An 18,125-nucleotide genomic window follows, 5' to 3' on the forward strand; every position below is an offset into this window, starting at 1 on the left:
TTACTCTCCTCATATACATTATTATTATAATTATTATTATTATCAATAGTACTAACAGTAAGAGCAACAGTATTAACCTACAAATACAAAAAACAGTACCTTGGCGAGCACCGCGGTTCCATGGTGTAATGGTTAGCACTCTGGACTCTGAATCCAGCGATCCGAGTTCAAATCTCGGTGGAACCTGCCAACTCTTTTCAAAAGTCTGAAAATCACTCACACAGTGTATGTGGGTCTCAACAGTTAAAAACAACAAAACGTCGTCCCAAATTAATTAGACGTTAGTTGCTGGGTTGTTTCTTAATCATGAATGGAGCACTACAACATTAGTTAAAACCAGATGTGACATTTTAATCTGCGGTTTTGTCTATGAACGAGTGGTGCCTCCGTGAGGGAAAATGGTGTAACTGACTATTTAGGGCATCTAACTGTGGTATAAGAAATGCCCCATAATAACCAAGGGGTGTCAATGAATCAGAGAAATAATAATAATAATAATAATAATAAATAAATATTTAAAAAAGTGACTAAGTAGTTAAAAAGTTGTGTTCATCAGCCACAAAAAATTAAGAAAGCTTTCTAGAATTGTGGCTTAATAAACTTTATGTACAGTCCACTCCATAATTATTAAAATTATTAATTATTATTTAAATTATTATTTAAAAAAAAAAAAGTCTAAAAGTTCTATCATATCCCAAAGGCCACTGAAAAACACTAAACTCATTGGTTCATAAAACCAGTTTGAGATGACTTTTGCGGTCACGTAATGAGGGTTAGGACGGATGCAAATGCAAATAAAAGCTTTTATTAAAGAGAGGCAGGCAGACAAATCCAAATCATGAGACAATAGCATGGTCAAAAACTGGCAATAGGTCAGGCAATCAGCAAACAGGCACAAACTAGGCAAAACAGGAATCGAGAAACGTGGACAAGAACAGGATCAAAACTAGGACACATAACACGATGAACAACAGGTTGGTAAACGGAAACTCACATAATACTTCGCAAAGACTTAGTGTTAGAACAGTCTCTTATGTGTGGTGTGATTGTGCATGAGATGCGGGTGTTTAAGAATTAGAATGAAGGTGAGTGATCTGGGAATTGCAGTCCATGGCAGCCATGTTTGTAGGCTGCAGTGCAGGATGGGAAATGTAGTCACGGGTTTGCTGTGATATGACAGAACCCAGTCAGCCCCCCCCGGTGCCAAAATACACTCCCTCCCCCAGCGGTCCTGGCCGTCTTCACAGCCCCTCAGGTTCCAATGCAGTTCGAATGATGCAGGCATCATTCGACAAGTAGCAGGTTGGGGCTGGTTCACCGGGGTCATTAGTCAAGACCCAGGCTTGGGAAGTTGTGTCGTCAGCTTTAGACTCGTGCTTGGATTGGTGGGCTGTCTCGTCGGCCTTTCTTGAGTGTGGAGCACACAGTGGAGCAGGAAGGCAGAGCAATGTCCGTAGAGAAGCCTGGTGTAGTGACCTCTGAGGCAAAGTAGGGAAGCAAAGCAGAGCTCTTGGCTGCAACGGGACGCCGAGAAACTTCCTCAGCTGAACAAGGAGGTTGAATGGCATTCTCAGCTGTATAGGGATGCTGAGTGGTATCCTCAGTCCTGCAGAGAGGCTGAGCGTCATTCTCCATTGACTCTGCAGGCGGAACTTGGTTGGCTGTGTCAGCAGACTCAGGTGTACACAGAGCTTGGTTGGCCGTGTCGTCTGTCTCGAGTGTGAGCATAACTTGGTTGGCCTTGACGTCGGCATCAGGCGTGAGCATAACTTGGTTGGCCGTGACGTCGGCTTCAGGCGCGAGCAGAACTTGGTCGGCCGTGACGTCGGCTTCAGGCGCGAGCATATCTTGGTTGGTCTTGACCTCCGCATCAGGCGTGAGCATAACTTGGTTGGACATGCCAGCGATCTTGGACTGGAACTTGGCATGGAAGGTCACTTCGTTGATCTCAGACTGGAACTTGGCATGGAAGGTCATCTCCTCGACTGCGGTCAGGAACATGGCTTGGGTGGCCTTCTCTCCGACCTCGGTCAGGAACCTGGCTCGGGAGGCCGTCTCTCCGACCTGGGACAGGAACCTGGCTCGGGAGGCCGTCTCTCCGACCTGGGACAGGAACCTGGCTCGGGAGGCCGTCTCTCCGACCTGGGACAGGAACCTGGCTCGGGAGGCCGTCTCTCCGACCTGGGACAGGAACCTGGCTCGGGAGGCCGTCTCTCCGACCTGGGACAGGAACCTGGCTCGGGAGGCCGTCTCTTCGACCTGGGACAGGAACGTGGCTCGGGAGGCCGTCTCTTCGACCTGGGACAGGAACGTGGCTCGGGAGGCCGTCTCTTCGACCTCAGACTGGAACTTTACTTTATGCTGGAGATCTTGAGATGATACCACATCATGGGTCTGAGGCTGGAGCCCTGGAGCTGAGGTCACTACATTGAGGTCATACAGGGAAGACAACTTCGTGGATCTCTGACTGGAGCTTTGCTGTGGGGGCCACCCTGTTTGCCTGCATATAATAGGTGGTGAACAGCAGGGCACCTTTATCTGCCAGGCTGACCTCCCTCCAAAAGATGTTCCAGATCGGCCTTGGATTCTGGACTCCCGAACGTCGTCACAAATAGTCCCACAAACTGAGTTATGTTTTCAAGTCTACTGGATCTTGTCTCTAGATCCGAAGAACCGTGACAACATGATCCTTATCCATTGCTTCTAATCAGGCTTGGGGTCTGTTAGGCTCGCAAAATAGAACTGGCAGTCAACAAGAAATTACTCCAGATAGACAAAAAACCCATCATACATATCCTGGAGATCCATGCCAGTCCACTGGGGAAACTGGATCAAATCCAAAGCTGGGACGATTTGCTTGGTTTGCCTAGCGTGACGTCTCCTCCGTCTTCCTGCTGCATCCATGGTGAGGCAAAGTATTCAGTCACATAATGAGGGTTAGGACGGATGCAAATGCAGATAAGAGCTGTTATTAAAGAGAGACAGGCAGACAAATCCAAATCATCGGCAAACAGGCGCAAACAGGCGCAAACAGGCACAAACTAGGCAAAACAGGAATTGAGAAACGTGGATGAGGACAGGATCAAAAATAAGACACAAAACATGGCTTGGTAAACAGAAACTCACATAATACTTTGCAAAGACTTAGTGTTCGAACAGTCTCTTTTATGTGTGGTGTGATTGTGTGGGAGATTGGATGCAGGTGTGCGTGATTAGAATGAAGGTGAGTGTTCTGGGAATTGCAGTCCATGGCAGCCATGTTTGTAAACCGCAGTGCAGGGTGGGAAATGTAGTCACTGGTTTGTTGTGATATCACATTTGCTTTGTGACATGATGCATTGTCATGCTGTTAGCCATTAGAAGATGGTAAATTGTGGCCATGAAGGGATGCATAGACTCAGCAACAATACTCAAATAGGCTGTGGCATTCAAGTGATGATTGATTGGTATTAACGGACCCAAAATATACCAAGAAAACATTCCCCACATCATTACACCACCTATGCCAGTCTGGGCTGTTGACATAAGGCAGGTTGGGTCAGTGGATACATGATGTTGGTGCCAAATTCTGACCCTACCATGTGTGTTTCTCAGAAGAAATTGAGATTCATCAGACCAGGCTACATTTTTCCAGTCTTCAGCTGTCCAATTTTGGGGAACCTGTGTCCACTGCAGCCTCAGCTTTCTGTTCTTGGCTGGCAGAAGTGGAACCCGATATGGTCTTCTGCTGTTGTAGTGCATCCGCCTCAAGGTTGGAATTGTTGTGCATTCTTCGATGCTTTTCTGCTCACCACAATTGTACAGAGTGGTTATGTTAGTTTCTATAGCTTTCTGTTAGCTCCAACCAGTCTGGGCATTCTCTGTTGATGTCTCCCATCAACAAAACTTTCCATCTGCAGAACTGACACTCACTAGATGTTTTTTCTTTATTGCACCATTCTGAGTCAACTCTAGACACTGTTGAGCATGAACATTGCATGAATGTGTAAGTGTACAGGTGTTCCTAATAAAGTGCTCAGTGACTGTATAAAAGGAATATCGCATGCAATTAGTGATATTTCAAGCTACTATGCAGTCCCCATTCTTCACCAAACATGGTGATGGTGTGAACAGACAAAAAGGTTGATTGTGTTATCAACTGAGCACAACACACAATTTCAGCTGTAGTTCTAATGATTCTTGATGACGTTCAGGCACTGCATTTTGTGGGTTGAAGATCAGAGAACTGTCTATGGGAGAAAAGCAAGCCATTTTGAAGCTGAGAAAAGAGGGAAAATCGATGAGAGGCACTGGACAAACATTGGGCATAGCCAATATAACAATTTAGAATGACCTGAAAAAGAAAGAAACCACTGGTACACTGAGCAACTGACACCGTTTGGGTCAGCCAGTGAAAACAACAACAGCTTATGACAAAAACATTGTGAGAGCTGTGAAGAAAAACCCAAAAACAACAGTGAGTGACATCACCTACCTCCACAGGACAGGGGTGAAGGCATCACAATCCACTGTTTGAAGAAGACTTCAAGAGCAGAAATATAGTGGCCGTACCACAAGATGCAAACCACTCATCAGCAATAAGAATCAGAAAGCCAGATTGGAATTCGCAAAGAAATACAGAGATGAGCGACACAATTTCTGGAACCAAGATTAACTTTTACCAAAGTGATGGAAAGGCCAAAGTGTGGAGAAAGAAAGGATCTGCTCATGACCCAAAACATACAAACTCAACCGTGAAACATGGTGGATGTAGTGTCATGACTTGGGCTTGCATGGCTGCTTCTGGAATGGGCTCACTAATCTTTATTGATGATGTAACTCATGATGTTAGCAGCGGAATGAATTCAGAAGTCTACAGAAACATTCTGTCTGCCAATTTACAGAGAAATTCATCCAAATTAATTACGAGGAACTTTATCATGCAGCAAGGCAATGACCCCAAATACACTGCCAACTCAAAAAAGGACTTTATCATGGGGGAAAAAGTGAAAGGTTTAAGACTGGCCAAGTAAATCACCAGACCATAACCTAATCAAGCATGCATTTCACCTCCTGAAGAGGAGACTGAAAGGAGAGACACCCCAAAACAAACAACAACTGAAAGAGGCTATGATACAAGTCTGGAAAAGCATCACAAAAGAAGAAACCAAGAATTTGGTGATGTCACTAAGTCATAAGCTTGATGCAGTAAGCTAAGGATATGCAACCAAATATTAAGTGTTATTTACTTTAAGACTGTTCTGTTCCTATACTTTTGCTCACCTAAAAATTGGGTGGTCTGATAAAAAAAGGTTCAATGTTTTATGTTGTTTAACAGATCTAGATATAAATACAAGGAAATTAAAGCTGAAATCCTAAACTCTCATCTCATATCCATCTTTTGATCTCAAACCCTTTAGTCTTTGGTGTAATGCACAAATAAATTAATTGGCTTGCCATTCCAATACTTTCGGAGGGGACTGTAGTTGACATCACCAGGATCCATAAAAGTAAGTGCATTGATAATATAATTACATAACACATATAAACATGTTAATTAAATTAACTATTTAAACATTACATTAAATGGTAAGTATTTGAGGGATTATGACTGGATCTTTGCTTTAAAACAAAACTATGTATTTATTTGTAATATTTTCAAAATATTCTATCAGGCCATTTGTTCAGTATATAATTTGTGCAGTCAAATACTAAAGTTGGTTTGTTTCACCAATTACAGCAGTAGGTTATTCTACTGTTACTCAATAGCCATACAAATATGTGATGCCAGTGAACGATTTCTTGTTATGGAATTGTGCATTACTGTTTAGCGGTGCAACTGTGCATAACTGTCTCAACATGTGTGTGGATCACTAAGCATTTACTTGTTCTCATAAACACACTCCAGAGATGGGTAAATTAATCAGTGGCAGAAAAACCCACCATCCTTACTCCTGGTATCATTGTGTAGGTGATGGACAGAAATGTCGACCTTCTGAAAAGTATGTTAATTTATGCACTCAGTACTTGGTCGGGATTCCTTTTACATGAATTGCATCAGTGGAGGCAATCAGCCTGTGGCACTGCTGAGGTGTTCTGGAAGCCCAGGTTGCTTTGATAGCGGCCTTCAGCTCATCTGTATTGTTGGGTCTGTTGTCTCTCATAGATTCTCTGTGGGGTTCAGGTGAGGTGAGTTGGCTGGCCAATCAAACACAGTAACACCATGGTCAGTAAACCAGTTACCAGTAGTTTTGGCACTGTGGGCAGGTGCCAAGTCCTGCTGGAAAAGGAAATCAGCATCTCCATAAAGCTTGTCAACAGATGGAAGCATGAATTGCTCTAAAATCTCCTGGTAGACGCTGCATTGACTCTCGAATTTGAGAAAACACAGTGGACCAACACCAGCAGATGACATGGCACCCCAAATCATCACTGACTGTGGAAACGTCACACTGGACTTCAAGCAACTTGGATTCTGTGTCTCTCCACTCTTCCTCCAGACTCTGGGACCTTGATTTCCAAATGAAATGCAAAATTTACTTTCATTTTCCCCATGATTGTGGTTGTGTACTGAACCAGACTGAGAGATTAAAGGCTCAGGAAACCTTTGCAGGTGTTTTGACTTCATTAGTTGGTTAGATCTCCTCTCAGGTCGACATTTCTGTATTATAAATTCTTTATTCTAATATTTTGAGATACTAGATATTGGATTTCCATGAGCTGTAAGCCATAATCATGAAGATTAAACTAAAAAAAAAGACTTGAAATATTTCACTTTATGTGTAATGAATCTAGAATATATCAAAGTTCCACTTTTTGAATTAAATTATGGGAAAAAACTAACTTTTTCATGATATTCGAATTTTTTGAGATGCATCTGTAAAAATACTTCTTTTTTTTTTTTTTTTTGCTATTTATTGCACCCAAAGGTCTTTTGATTCCTTAACTTTCCACATACAGAACATGTTACATTTATTGAGGTTTGGTTTAAACCCATTCCACTGAGGTGACAAGTTACACAGGCTACTAACTATAAGAACTCAATAATAAATATCTTATAACTTTTGTTGTGATTTTCACTGCTGTAACAAAATAAAACAAACAAACAAACAAACAATAAAAAAAAAAATCACTGACTCCTGAGGGTACCAGACCCAACTTCGAGAACCACCTCCCTAAAAGTCAAGGTTGACATTTAACCCTGCATGAAAACACAATATTTATTTTTGGGTTTCAAGACATTTTCTTGATTTACAGACAACCAACAAATTGACCAGAGCGCCATGTTATCAAAAAAAGGATAAAACATTTTAAATACAAACAAAAACATACCAACAATAATAATTCAGAAATACAACCGTAACATTGCATCAATATTTTAATCTAACAGTTAAGTAAAGTGCAGGTTATATTAGCGTCGTGCGCTGTCAGATTTGCTTGTCTCAACGCTGCCGTCTAATAAGAAATACGAGCAAAACGGGGAAACGGGTGTGTTGTATGTTTACGAGTGGGTCAGGGGGTTAGTACGTGAGTCTTTTGATGGTCTGAGGCCGACTCCCCCTTCTCTTCCTCCTCTTCCTCCTCCTCTGCTCGCACAAATTTATAAAGAACAAAAATCGCGCTGGGGAGGGGGTTGATCCGCTGAAGCTGAAACCGAGAGGCGAACCCAGGAAAGAGGAGTATTTTGTACACGGGACTTTCCCCTCCTTCGTCCCTAAAAAGGAGGGGGAAAAGTCGAATTTTGAAGGCGACAAAAAAGACGAGGGTTGCTACTAGGCGACGACGCCTATTTTTGTGGATATATATATTTTTTATTCGTAAAAATATGGCTGAGAACGTTCTGGAGTCTGGCCCGCCTTCAGCCAAGAGGCCTAAACTATCTTCTCCGGCACTTTCTGCCTCCGCCAGCGATGGAAACGGTAAATATGCTTTTTATTTTATCTTGCAAATAACTAAAGACAGAATTATTTACGATGTTTAACCCTTCTGTTGCCCATTTTTGCCCGTGCGTGACTTGTCATGTTGGACAGAAGCGTGTGATGGTTTTCTCTCTCTCTCTCTCTCTCTCTCTCTCTACGTGTGTGTGTGTATGTTTTTGCCGTAGCTAGCAAACGCAGCTAGTTTTCAAGCTAACGACGTACAACCGTACGGGACCAGCTTAGCGTTAGCCTAGCTTGTCATTCCAGGTTTATGAATTGTGCCCGTTGGGTGCTAAGGCGGCTAACTTGTTCGTTAGTTAGTTAGCAGCAACATTAGCTTGCTGCTTGGCTCGTAGTTAAGCTGGGGAGTGCTGTTTCACAGATTTTGCACGTACTGATCACAACATTGTAGCCAGATGCCAAAGATGTAGTTTGGTGGCTGATGGGTTTATTTTTTTTGTAAGGTGCCAAACTAAACAACAAACAGCAAGCGTGATGATCTAATTTAGAGAGGATAACACTTCAGCTAGCTCCAGTCAAACACACTCACAGTGACTTTAATTACGTTCTCTTAGTTTGTCAGTGACAATACTTAGTTCGGCTAAGATGTGTCGACTTAATGAAACAATTAGCTCTAAGCTACGTCCACAGATATTTGTCTTGATTATAACGTTCAGTTGTCTGGTTGAATACTATATATCGAAACATTGCCTGATTTTTGTTGTGAAGTTTGATATTTGAACGACCTAACTTGCTACATCAAAGCTCATCTCTTGTTGGCTAACAATCGACCAAGATCAACCCTCATTAGCCTGGTTAGCTAACGCTGGCTAGTTTGTTTTCCAAACAACGTAAAAACTTAGAGTTATAAAGTGAAACCGAAGTCGGTTTGAAGACGCAACTCTCAGTTTAGGATCCTAGTACTTGTTTAACAAACAACTTCTGGGATTGTCTTTTGGTATTTTGTTCGCTTTGCGATGCAGGGATGTGATTTAATATTGTTAGCAGGTCAGCTAGCTGGTGTGAACACCGTGTATAGCTGTAAATGCCGCAGCTCCAGGCCCAGTTGTTAGAACTCCGACTCCCTCTGGCATTGTTAGCTAGTTGGCTAACTTGCTTTGGCGTCGTCTTGGGAAACACGACAGACTTCGGTTTATTAACACGTTAAGTAGAAAATAAACACACTTGGCGACTATTAATAATGTTTGACATAATCCGATATCAGTCACACTGGCTATGATCCCAGTTTGACTGACCAGCGAAGCCAGTCCAGCTAGCTAGTTGTTACAAATACGCGGTTGTGTTGGGTCATTTTTTTTTTCTCTGTCCCATCTGCATCTGTTTCTATTGTTCAGCCCTAACGCTACTAATGGACCTGTGGACTTAAGAAGGGGCACGAAATTTTAGTATTGCATATACACCGGTCTGTTTGGGGGTTGGTGGGAACTTAAACTTAAATATGTTCTCTATAAGTTTAAGTTTAGATCTTGCTCACAAAGTGGTTACAACGTTGTATCCTAATGTGGCAGCTGCTGAACTCATTCAGGTGTTTTTCCTGTAATTTTGTATATTTTGGACATTTCCTTATGAGGAATGATTTCTTAACAGCCCGTGTATTATTTACGATCTTCTTGTGGAATAACATTGTATACATTTTTGTATATTGAAAACATTTCGAGGACTCAGTCAATGTGCAACTAAATACACACAGAGCCTGTATTTCTGAACAAATTGTCTGTCGCTGTCAAAAGCCCCTCTGACATGATCTTATTCATTTTTATAAACTGATTTTGGTTCTTGTTAATGTGCAGAAGACCTGAAGATGTGTTAAACCAGTAGCACATGTAAAAATAAATCATTAATCATGTTCACTCTCTCCAAACACACGACTGTATTTTTAAAAATAAAATCAGTGTGGTGGTGTTCTCATTAAGCACTTTGTTAAGGTAATTTATTTGCAGGAGGTAGGTAGGTAATTTGCAGCAGAAAAAGACTTTGAGAACCCCTCATGATAAAATGCAGAACTGGCTAAATGTGACTTTTTAGTAAATCACAGTGGCAGCCAGTGTGTTGAATTCTCAAATTGGGTTGATGAGTAGACTGTAAGAATCTTTTCCTCTTAGCAGTTATGTGCCTCCATCTTTATGCTTTGACCTTATGACAATAACAGTAACAATTGTGTTCATCTCTCTCTCTCTCTCTCTCTCTCTCTCTCTCTTTTTTTTAGACTTTAGCTCACTCTTTGACCTGGAGCATGACCTGCCAGATGAGCTCATCAGCTCCTCTGACCTAGCTGTGGCGAATGGAGGGGACCTAGGGCAGCTCCACACCAGTTTAGGTGGAGGCGGTGTAGCAATCGGTGGGCTTGGAGGGGTTGGCACTGCTGGCCAGGATGCAGCTGCCAAGCACAAACAACTCTCTGAGCTGCTCCGATCGGGAGCACCGCCTGTAGCAGCGCAACAGCAGCAAGGAGGCAGTCCAGCTGGGGCATCTATGGGGCTTATGGGGAGCATGAAGGCATCTCCAGGACCCCAGAACATGATGCCTCAGGGGCAGCAGCACCTCTCCCCTCAGCAGGCCAACCTACTTCAACAGCAACAGATGGCAGGAATGATGGGTGGCATAAACAGAACTATGCTTGTACCTCAGAAAGGTAGTGGTCAGCAGCAACAAGGGGCCCCTACACCTCAGCAGCAAGGCATGATGGGAGGACAGATGATGAATGGAACACCTAGAATGGGCTACCCCAATCCAGGCATGGGCAGTAACAGTAACCTGCTGGCTGAGACCCTACAGCAGCAGGCAGCAGGAGGCCAAAGTGGACTAAGAGCACCGCAGCCTGGAGTATTAAACAAGGTAGGGTACTCCTGGAGTTACAACAGTACTGTTTACCTTTTCCAGGAGTCTTTTTTACTGTTTGTTGTCGTTTCCACCCCCTTTTTTTTTTTTTTTGTTTCACTTCACTTCCTTGTTACATTTGGTGGTGTGTTTTGCGACAAGTTTCTTTACTGCAGTGTGTGACATACATACTATGTATGTCACACAGAAGTAAAAGCAGAGCAACCAGTTTGTACACACTGGTGAATGCTGAATATATTTAATAATTATATGCTACAGTAACTTTCTGGGAAAGAGATGTGCCTTTTTTGGTGTGGACCTGTTTAGTACTCAATTTCCTGAACCAAATTTCTTGACCGTTTTGTTGTGTTAATTGTACAAAATGAAATGTATTAAGTATGACTAAGTGTAGGGGATGTGTGTTAAATGTATAAAATGTTGTCGCTGCTGGGTGTGCAACAGGTTTATTAAAATGGAATGAATCCAGTCTAGGTTATTGGCATCTCCTAAATATTTGTCTGGTTCTCTAGCTATTGAGCGATGTTAAGGCAAATGTATTCTTTAAGCTAGGGTTGTGTACATTTTAATAATTTATGACACATTATAATCCCCATCTCTGTCTTACCTCCTTTCTTTTATATTCTTATGTTTCCATTCTTTCCCATGTGGCTCCAGATGGGGATGATGGGAGGTGCAGGCACCTATGGGGGCCCCTATAATCCAAATGCAGGTCAGAGTCTGAGTGGTGGAGGGCTTGCACCGCAGCTCATGAACAAACCAGGTTTAACCAACAGCTTGGCCCAATTCAACATGGACAAAAAACCCCAGCCTATGTCAGGCATGCCGTCCATGGTGAGTAGCTAGATTTCATGAAGTTTAAAGGGCTTCCACTGATTTTATTTCATAATCAAGGAGTTATATTTCATACATCTCACCTTCCATATAAATATTACATGAGCTAGGAAAACTGACCTCATATCTTCTACTTGGCGCACAACTGGCCTTGTTCTTTGTTATAATAAAATTTTTTAATGAAACATCAGTGTATAAGAGTATGACCGATGGTGTCTTTGCATCTGTCTTGCAACATATGGACATGAGTACAACACTTTAATAGGCACATTAAAAAAACACATCTCCAAGCATATTTCTTTCCTGCTGTCTCCCTCTCCTAGGCTTCCCAGCAGTCAACAGCTGGTAGTACTGGAGGGGCAGCAGGGATTGTACCTAATGCCCAGGGAGGGCTTGGTCCATCATCAGCTGCATCAGTAGGAGCAGGAGTTCCTCCTACCGCTGACCCAGAAAAGCGCAAACTCATACAACAGCAGCTGGTTCTCCTGCTCCATGCCCACAAATGCCAGCGGCGGGAGCAGGCTAATGGGGAGATACGCCAGTGCAACCTGCCCCACTGCCGCACTATGAAGAACGTCCTCAACCACATGACGCACTGCCAGGCTGGCAAATCCTGCCAGGGTAGGTTGAACAAGGGCTACTCGTGAACTTAGAGTGTGTAAGTTGTATGTACAAAGTAGGTTTGGGGAAATAAAAATCAATATTCCACAATTTAATTGCCCAGAACAAATAGCTTAAAGAAGACCGAAGAACAAGCATTTCCAATTTCAGAAAAACATTTTTAGGTTTATAAAGAGAGATGGAGTATTAATATTATCAGTTATGCAAGTAGAACCTTTGGCTGGCAGTGGTAAATAAAATTCAGCTGGATTATGGATTCTGCAGTAAACAGTAAAAAAAAAAAAAAAAAACAAAACAGTACATTTCCAATATAATCCTTTATAGTTGTCCCTTAACCACTAACATTAACATTATTTGTTAATTATGTTATTTCTGACACTTTGATGTAGGCCTATTTTATCTTTTGAGCTCAATTTCCATTTAATTATTTAATTTTTTTGGTGCTTGTTAGCTGCAAAGTGAAAGTGCAATTCCTATTACATTTAGTTAAGTGGTGTTAAATATATACTTGTCTAATTTTTGCCAAGTCAAACATACAGTGATGCATTCAACTCGACAGAAAGCACGAGCATTCTTACAAGTTCAGTAGTAAACGTGAGATTAGGGGAAGGTGGTAGGGTTTCCAGATGGTGTTGGTTAATATCGGACTGTTCAAAACACCTACACAAAGCACTCCTATTTTATGAGGGAGAAAATTATTGCTCTTTTAGTATATTTTTGAGTTATAACTTGTACTGGTTTGGTAATTTAATCAGAGTAAACTGGATATTGTGGCAGTGTAATATCGTGTTGGGACAATAAATTTGTTATTGCACAAGCATAGCACACAGTAATTCTTGCAAATGCAAGAACTCTTTTGTCAATAATCCAGTCAACATGTTTACAAGCACTTCAGTTATCTGACAAAGGGAAACCAGTCATTCAATCTTATTTTCTTTTATTTTAGTGGCACTGATAGATTTGCCCAGAGATGGGTAGAGCAGCCAGAATGTCATGCAAAGTCAAAGTACTGCACTTTACAACCCAGTCTTTTTACTTTAGTTATTTCATTAAAGACCTCTAAAGTGCAGTGTAAATAATAATAAAAACTCCTTTATTATGTCCAGTATTTCCATGGGGATGTTGGGAGATGTTGGCTCTCAATATAATGGTAATTTAATCAGCCTGCACAATGTAATTAAACCATAGCAAATCAAATTACAATAATTATTTAAAAGAACTTGTGGTATATGGTATGCGTCTCTCCCCATTCAAGCAGTTTGGTGCTTGGTCTAGAATGACTGTGAACGACACTGAGGGTTTCTGTAGTGAGCGCGGTGCCGGGAGTTTCTGTAGTGAGCGCGGCACCGAGGGTTTGGTCACGGGAAAAGCACAGCATTGCTACCTACCCATCATTTATTTTGTTGAAGTTTTATAGTTTTGAAATGGAGTATCTATCAAGTAGTTGAACTATTTTATTAAGTAGTGGAGTAATGCTAAACACCACATCATTTTTTCTTATCATGGGCTATATATTTTTCATCCATCATTTTCAGTTTATTTTTGACTGGTTGGAGCGTGCGTGACTTGCTGGTGGACACACTTTTTCCTTCCAAGTGCACATGCTCAGCTGTAAAATAATGAGATGTGATTAACCTTATAATTGGGCCTAAATCCAGCTGGATTCATATAGATTTTTTTAATTGCCCAAAACACAAAAATACTCTGCTCTCATGGATCTCAAACGTTTGCAGACAAAACACGTGTTTACCAAAAAAAAAAAAAAATTATTGACAAAGGGTGCCAATTATTGTTGCACACCTATATTTGACAGTTTGTTACCTCCCTTTGCCAAAATAACAGCTCTGAGTCTTCTCTTATAATGCCTGATGAGGTTGGAGAATACATGGCGAGGGATCTGAGACCATTACTCCATACAGAATCTCTCCAGATCCTTCAAATTTCGAGGTCCAGGCTGGTGGACTCTCCTCTTCAGTTCACCCCACAGGTTTTCTATGGGTTTCAAGTCAGGGGACTGGGATGGCCATGGCAGGATCTTGATTTTGTGGTCAGTAAGCCATTTTTGTGTTGATTTTGATGCATGTTTTGGATCATTGCCTGCCGGAAGAGCCAACCATGGTCCATTTTAAGCTTTCTGGCAGAGGATGTCAGGTTTTCATTTAATATCTGTTGATATTTTATAGTCCATGATGCCATTTATCCTAACAAAATTTCCAGGATCTCTGGCAGAAAAATGGGCCCAGAACATTAGAGCCACCACCATATTTAACTGTGGGCATGAGGTACTTTTCCATATGGCTACCTCTTTGTGTGCGTCAAAACCACCTCTGGTGTTTATTGCCAAAAAGCTCTATTTTGGTTTCATTTGACCATAGAACCCGATCCCATTTGAAGTTCCAGTAGTGTCTGGCAAACTGAAGACGCTTGAGTTTGTTTTTCGATGACAGTAGAGGCTTTTTTCTTGAAACCCTTCCAAACAACTTGTGGTGATGTAGGTGACTTTAGATTGTAGTTTTGGAGACTTTTTCTGACCCCAAGACGCAACTTCTGCAATTCTCCAGCTGTGATCCTTGGAGATTTTTTTTTGGCCACTTGAACCATCCTCTTAACAGTTTGTTGAGACGATATAGACACGCGTCCATTTCCAGGTTGATTCATAATGGTTCCAGTTGACTGGAACTTCTTAATTGTTGCCCTGATGGTGGAAATGGTCATGTTCAATGCTTGTGCTATTTTCTTACAGCCACTTCCCATTTTTTGAAGCTCAACAACCTTTTGCTGCACATCACTGCTATATTCCTTGGTCTTACCCATTTGTTATAGGCCAAATTCCCTTAGTCATTCATGTGTTACCTTGTATTTATACCCCTGTGAAAGTCATGGTTGAACAATTTCCTGTTCCTGGTCAGGAAATTGTTTTTAGTACCCAGGTGTACTAAATAAAATTTTAAATATCAATGGGAATAATCTTGAAATATATTTTTCTCATGTGAATTCATGACTTTCTCGAACAAAAGATCAAAAGGTTAAACAATAAAGACAATTCTTCACAGCCTTCTTTGCTCATATTTACTGTCTGCCAATATTAGTGGAGGGCACTGAATATGTAATGTGTTCACAACTTATTATATTCAGTGACTAATAATTCCTTTAATTGTTGCAAATGTGGAGAACAAGTTGTCCTATAGTTTCTCCCTTTTTACTGTGAAAAAATATTTGCCCCAATCCTGATTTATTCTGTTTTTGTGTCTCCTATTATGTCCCTTATTAAATAGTTTTAAATATTCAGACAAAATGCAACATAAAACAAAGGCAACCTGAGTAGGTGCACAATAGAGTTAATTTTTTTTTATTGAAGCAAAAAAGTGATCCAACACATCGTCAATGTATAAAAAAATAAATAAAAAAAACCACCACAATAACCTAATTGCCCCCTTAAACGTAAAATCTGGTCGTGCCACCTTTAGCAGCAATAACTGCAACCAAATGCTTCTGATAACCGGAGATCAGTCTTTCACTTACTTCTAGGACTTACTCCTATGCATTGGATAGTTGTCTTGCTGCATAATCCAGTTGTGCTTGAGTTTCAACTCTCGGATTGAAGACTGGACATTCTCCTTTAGGCTTTTCTGGTATAGAGCAGAATTCATGTTTCTCTCAATTATTGCAAGTTGCCCAGTCCCTGAAGCAGAAAAGCATCCCCACACCATCACACTTCCACCACCATGCTTGACTGTAGGTATGATGTTCATTTTGTGAAATTCTGTGTTACACCAGATGTAACGGGACCCGTCTTCCAAACAGTTCCACTTTCGACTCCTCAATCCACAGCACATTCTCCCCAAAGGTTTGAGGATCATCAAAGTGTGTTTTGGCAAAATTCAGATGAGCCTTAACATTCTTCTGGGTCAGCAGTGGTTTTCACCTAGTCACTGTTCCATGGATGCCATTTTTGCCTAGTGTCTTTCTGATCGTGGAGTCATAAGCAGTGATTTTTATTGATGCAAAAGGTCCTTTTGATGATGTCCTTGGCTCTTTTGTGACTTCCTGGATGAGTCGTTGCTGTGTTCTTGGAGGAATTTTGGAAGGTTGGCCACTTCTAGTAAGGTTCACTACTGTGTCGAGTTTTTCCATTTGGAGATAATGGCTCTCGCTGTGGTTCTTTGGTGTCCCAGAGCCATTGAAATAGCTTTGTAACCTTTCCCAGACTGATGTATTTCAATCATCTTCCTCATCCTTTCTGGAATTTCAGTTTTGGCATAGTGTGTTACTTGGTAAGACCTTTTTAACAAACATGCTGTTGAAAAAGTTCTATTTAAGTGTTGATTTGCTTGAACAGGGTTTGCAGTAATCAGGCCTGGTTGAGTCTAGTCCAGCTGAACCCCATTATGAATGCAGTTTCATAGTTTTGGGGAATTAATAACTACGGGAGCAAATACATTTTCACACAGGCCCTGTATTGTATAACTTTTTTTGCTTCAGTAAATAACATTTATCATTTTGAAACTGTATTTTGTGTTTACTCAGGTTGCCTTCGTCTTAGATTTTGTTTTAATTTCTGAAGCAATTTTGTCTGAGATGTACACAAAAACAGAAGAAATCAGGATGGGGCAAAATACCTTTTCACTATAATTAAACCAAACATTTGTCACTTTAATTTCCAGTGGCACACTGTGCCTCATCACGACAGATCATCTCCCATTGGAAGAACTGTACGAGGCATGACTGCCCTGTGTGTTTGCCACTGAAGAATGCAGGAGATAAGAGGAATCAACAGTGTGAGTGTGTGTATCATTTCACCAGGTGACTGGTATGATGTACGTTGTTTTGGACATTAGTCCTATACCACGTTACTTGATTTGGAATTTGCTTAAAATGTGGGTATGCATAATGTTCTATATGTGAGATCAAATATTTCTACTACAATTTCTTCCATGCACTTGAATCAAACATCTACCCCTATCTTCCCCAACCACAGCCCTACTAAGCACTGCTAATGTGGGCTTAGGCAGTGCTTTGGGTACAGCATCAGGTGGCCCACACAGTGCTCCCAATCTTAACACTCCAGGTCAGATAGACCCCAGCTCCATTGAGAGAGCCTATGCTGCTCTGGGACTCACGTACCAGAGTAACCAGGTACCCTCACAGCCTGCCCAACAAACACCTAGGCCACTCAACACTATGGGTAAGTGTACCTAACTAAGACTGCAAGTTGACTGCTTGTTTTAAAATTTGAAATCTTACAGAATATTAAAATCTTATAGAATGACTGTTGTGAAGATATTTTGGCTTGCTAATGGCTAAATTCATTGTATGTGAAGTGAATCATATGTTGCAATTGCTTTAATAGGTGGCAACCCAATGGGTGTGAATGGGGCTGTTGGTGTACAACCACAGAGTCAACCATCTAACCTTCTTCAAGATCCTATGTTGCATGTCAACATGAATGCTCAAAAGTAAGCAAAGCAAGGAGGTTCTCAATCTCATAATTCTGGAAACCTGAGGCTTGATATTCCACTACATTCTACTAAATATTTTGACATACATGTGTAAAGGCATTGTCCCATCCCTCTTTCTTTTAGTCTGTTAAATGATGGTAGTAGTGTGGGCAATATGGGATCACTGCCTGTGGCCACTCCAGCTGCTGGTCCTGGCATGAGAAAGAACTGGCATGAGGACATCACCCAGGATCTGCGCAACCATCTCGTCCACAAACTGTATGCATTTCTTCATAATTATTCAAGCGTTGTTAACAGATACTGGGGTGGACAAATCATTAATTATTTAGCTAGCCCACCAGACAAGTGAAAGTGACTGGGCTAATAGTCACATAAAGTGATCATGTATGGCAATAGTGTTAGTTGCATAAGTGCAGTAATCCAGGTTAAGGGAAATTAACAAATATAGAAATTCCTT

General features: G+C 41.4%; 1 protein-coding gene and 1 non-coding gene across 5 annotated transcripts in view; both read left to right on the forward strand.

The window, feature by feature from the left end:
• The first annotated feature begins 114 nt into the window (after positions 1 to 114).
• On the forward strand, positions 115 to 186 carry trnaq-cug (transfer RNA glutamine (anticodon CUG)). Its single transcript has one exon. It is a non-coding gene; the product is annotated as a tRNA-Gln (tRNA).
• A 7,111-nt stretch (positions 187 to 7,297) lies between these two features.
• The window catches only part of ep300a (E1A binding protein p300 a), a 28,607-nt gene continuing 17,779 nt past the window's right edge, over positions 7,298 to 18,125 (forward strand). For 2 of the 4 annotated variants that reach the window (XM_053639142.1, XM_053639144.1), the window contains exons 1-8: positions 7,299 to 7,898; positions 10,126 to 10,754; positions 11,412 to 11,588; positions 11,912 to 12,209; positions 16,874 to 16,987; positions 17,188 to 17,394; positions 17,560 to 17,665; positions 17,792 to 17,926. In XM_053639142.1, the coding sequence (XP_053495117.1) occupies positions 7,805 to 7,898; positions 10,126 to 10,754; positions 11,412 to 11,588; positions 11,912 to 12,209; positions 16,874 to 16,987; positions 17,188 to 17,394; positions 17,560 to 17,665; positions 17,792 to 17,926 (1,760 nt within the window). In that variant the 5' untranslated portion in view covers positions 7,299 to 7,804. Of the gene's footprint in view, positions 7,899 to 10,125; positions 10,755 to 11,411; positions 11,589 to 11,911; positions 12,210 to 16,873; positions 16,994 to 17,187; positions 17,395 to 17,559; positions 17,666 to 17,791; positions 17,927 to 18,125 lie in introns of all 4 variants that reach the window. The other 2 variants (XM_053639141.1, XM_053639143.1) reach the window with 2 other exon arrangements.

The sequence above is a fragment of the Ictalurus furcatus genome, chromosome 13 (assembly GCF_023375685.1).
Source record: "Ictalurus furcatus strain D&B chromosome 13, Billie_1.0, whole genome shotgun sequence".
NCBI lineage: Eukaryota > Metazoa > Chordata > Actinopteri > Siluriformes > Ictaluridae > Ictalurus > Ictalurus furcatus.